The sequence below is a fragment of the Otolemur garnettii genome, unplaced genomic scaffold, assembly GCF_000181295.1.
Source record: "Otolemur garnettii isolate 467f Iridium unplaced genomic scaffold, OtoGar3 scaffold00012, whole genome shotgun sequence".
Classification (NCBI taxonomy): Eukaryota; Metazoa; Chordata; class Mammalia; order Primates; family Galagidae; genus Otolemur; species Otolemur garnettii.
The window spans coordinates 27,093,300-27,094,417 of record NW_003852407.1 but is presented as its reverse complement, the minus strand read 5'-3'; the positions used below and the strand labels follow the sequence as shown (position 1 = coordinate 27,094,417).

Genomic DNA, 1,118 nt, shown 5'->3' with positions numbered 1-1,118 from the left:
ATGAATACAAATGAGAGGGTGTATTCAGTGGGTCTAAAAGGCACAGGCTACTAGAAGAAAGGAAAATACTGTGTGATCCCACTGACATGAGGTGCCCTGTGGAGTCAGAGACACAGAAAGTAGAATGGTGGCTGTCAGGGCTGTGTGGACAGCAGGATAGGGAACTGTTTGCTCATGGGCACAGAGCTTCAGTTTTGCAAGATGGGAAAAGTTCTGCAGTCACATTCACACGATGGGAGTGTGCTTGACATTGCTCGTGACCTTGACACTGCTGACATATACTTCAAAATGTTTGAGATGGTAAAATGTATGTGTGTGTTATATAAATTTTTAATGTAGTTTTTTTTTTTTAATTGAGACATATTCTGTCTTGTTGTGTGCTGGGACTTATGCCCCTAATTAAAATAGCCACCAAAGTTCCACATTATTCCCCAATACAGTGAGGAACAACGAAGCTATTAATGGCTGGACTACACTAGCTTTAACAGTCCTCAGAGACCCATGCCATGTCATCAGTACATCCCCTAGTTTATTCCTTCGACATCTGGTGGTTTGGGGTTTGCTCGCCACCCTCTCTCCCAGCTCGGAGATGCGGAGGAACACTAAACATCTCGATTCTCCCTCACCTCACTACTTGTGTTCCCCACAGGTCACAGTTCGCCCTGGACGTGCGGACGGCATCCTCCAGAGGGCTGGTGTTTTACACTGGCACTAAGAACTCCTTTATGGCACTTTATCTTTCAAAAGGACGTCTGGTCTTTGCATTGGGGACAGAAGGGAAAAAACTGAGGCTCAAGAGCAAGGAGAAATGCAACGATGGACGGTGGCACACGGTAAGACCCGGGCTGCGTCAGTGCCCCCAGCGGGTACAGAACTCACTGCCTGCGTAGCTGAAAATGAGAAAAACCCCGCATCTTAGGGCTGGTGACAGCGGCCTGTGACGTGCATGAATGCCATGGATGTCATCCAAAATGCCAAGAGGGTTTTACTGATTATATTTTCAATCCTCTCCAACCCTCCACGGGCTGCCTCATTCCCCTGGCCCAACTCCTGCTTCCTGGACCATTTCTGTCCCTCAGGGCCAATTTCCAGGCCTCCAGGGCCCACGCTGGTCCTGG

The 1,118-nt window shown here is 48.6% G+C and overlaps 1 protein-coding gene across 1 annotated transcript in view; it reads left to right on the top strand.

Moving 5' to 3' along the window:
- Positions 1 to 1,118, top strand: part of LAMA3 (laminin subunit alpha 3) — a 245,007-nt gene that overhangs the window by 234,326 nt on the left and 9,563 nt on the right. Inside the window, exon 66 of the mRNA XM_012802016.2 lies at positions 650 to 833. Coding sequence (XP_012657470.1) covers positions 650 to 833 — 184 coding nt within the window. The remainder of the gene's footprint in view (positions 1 to 649; positions 834 to 1,118) is intronic.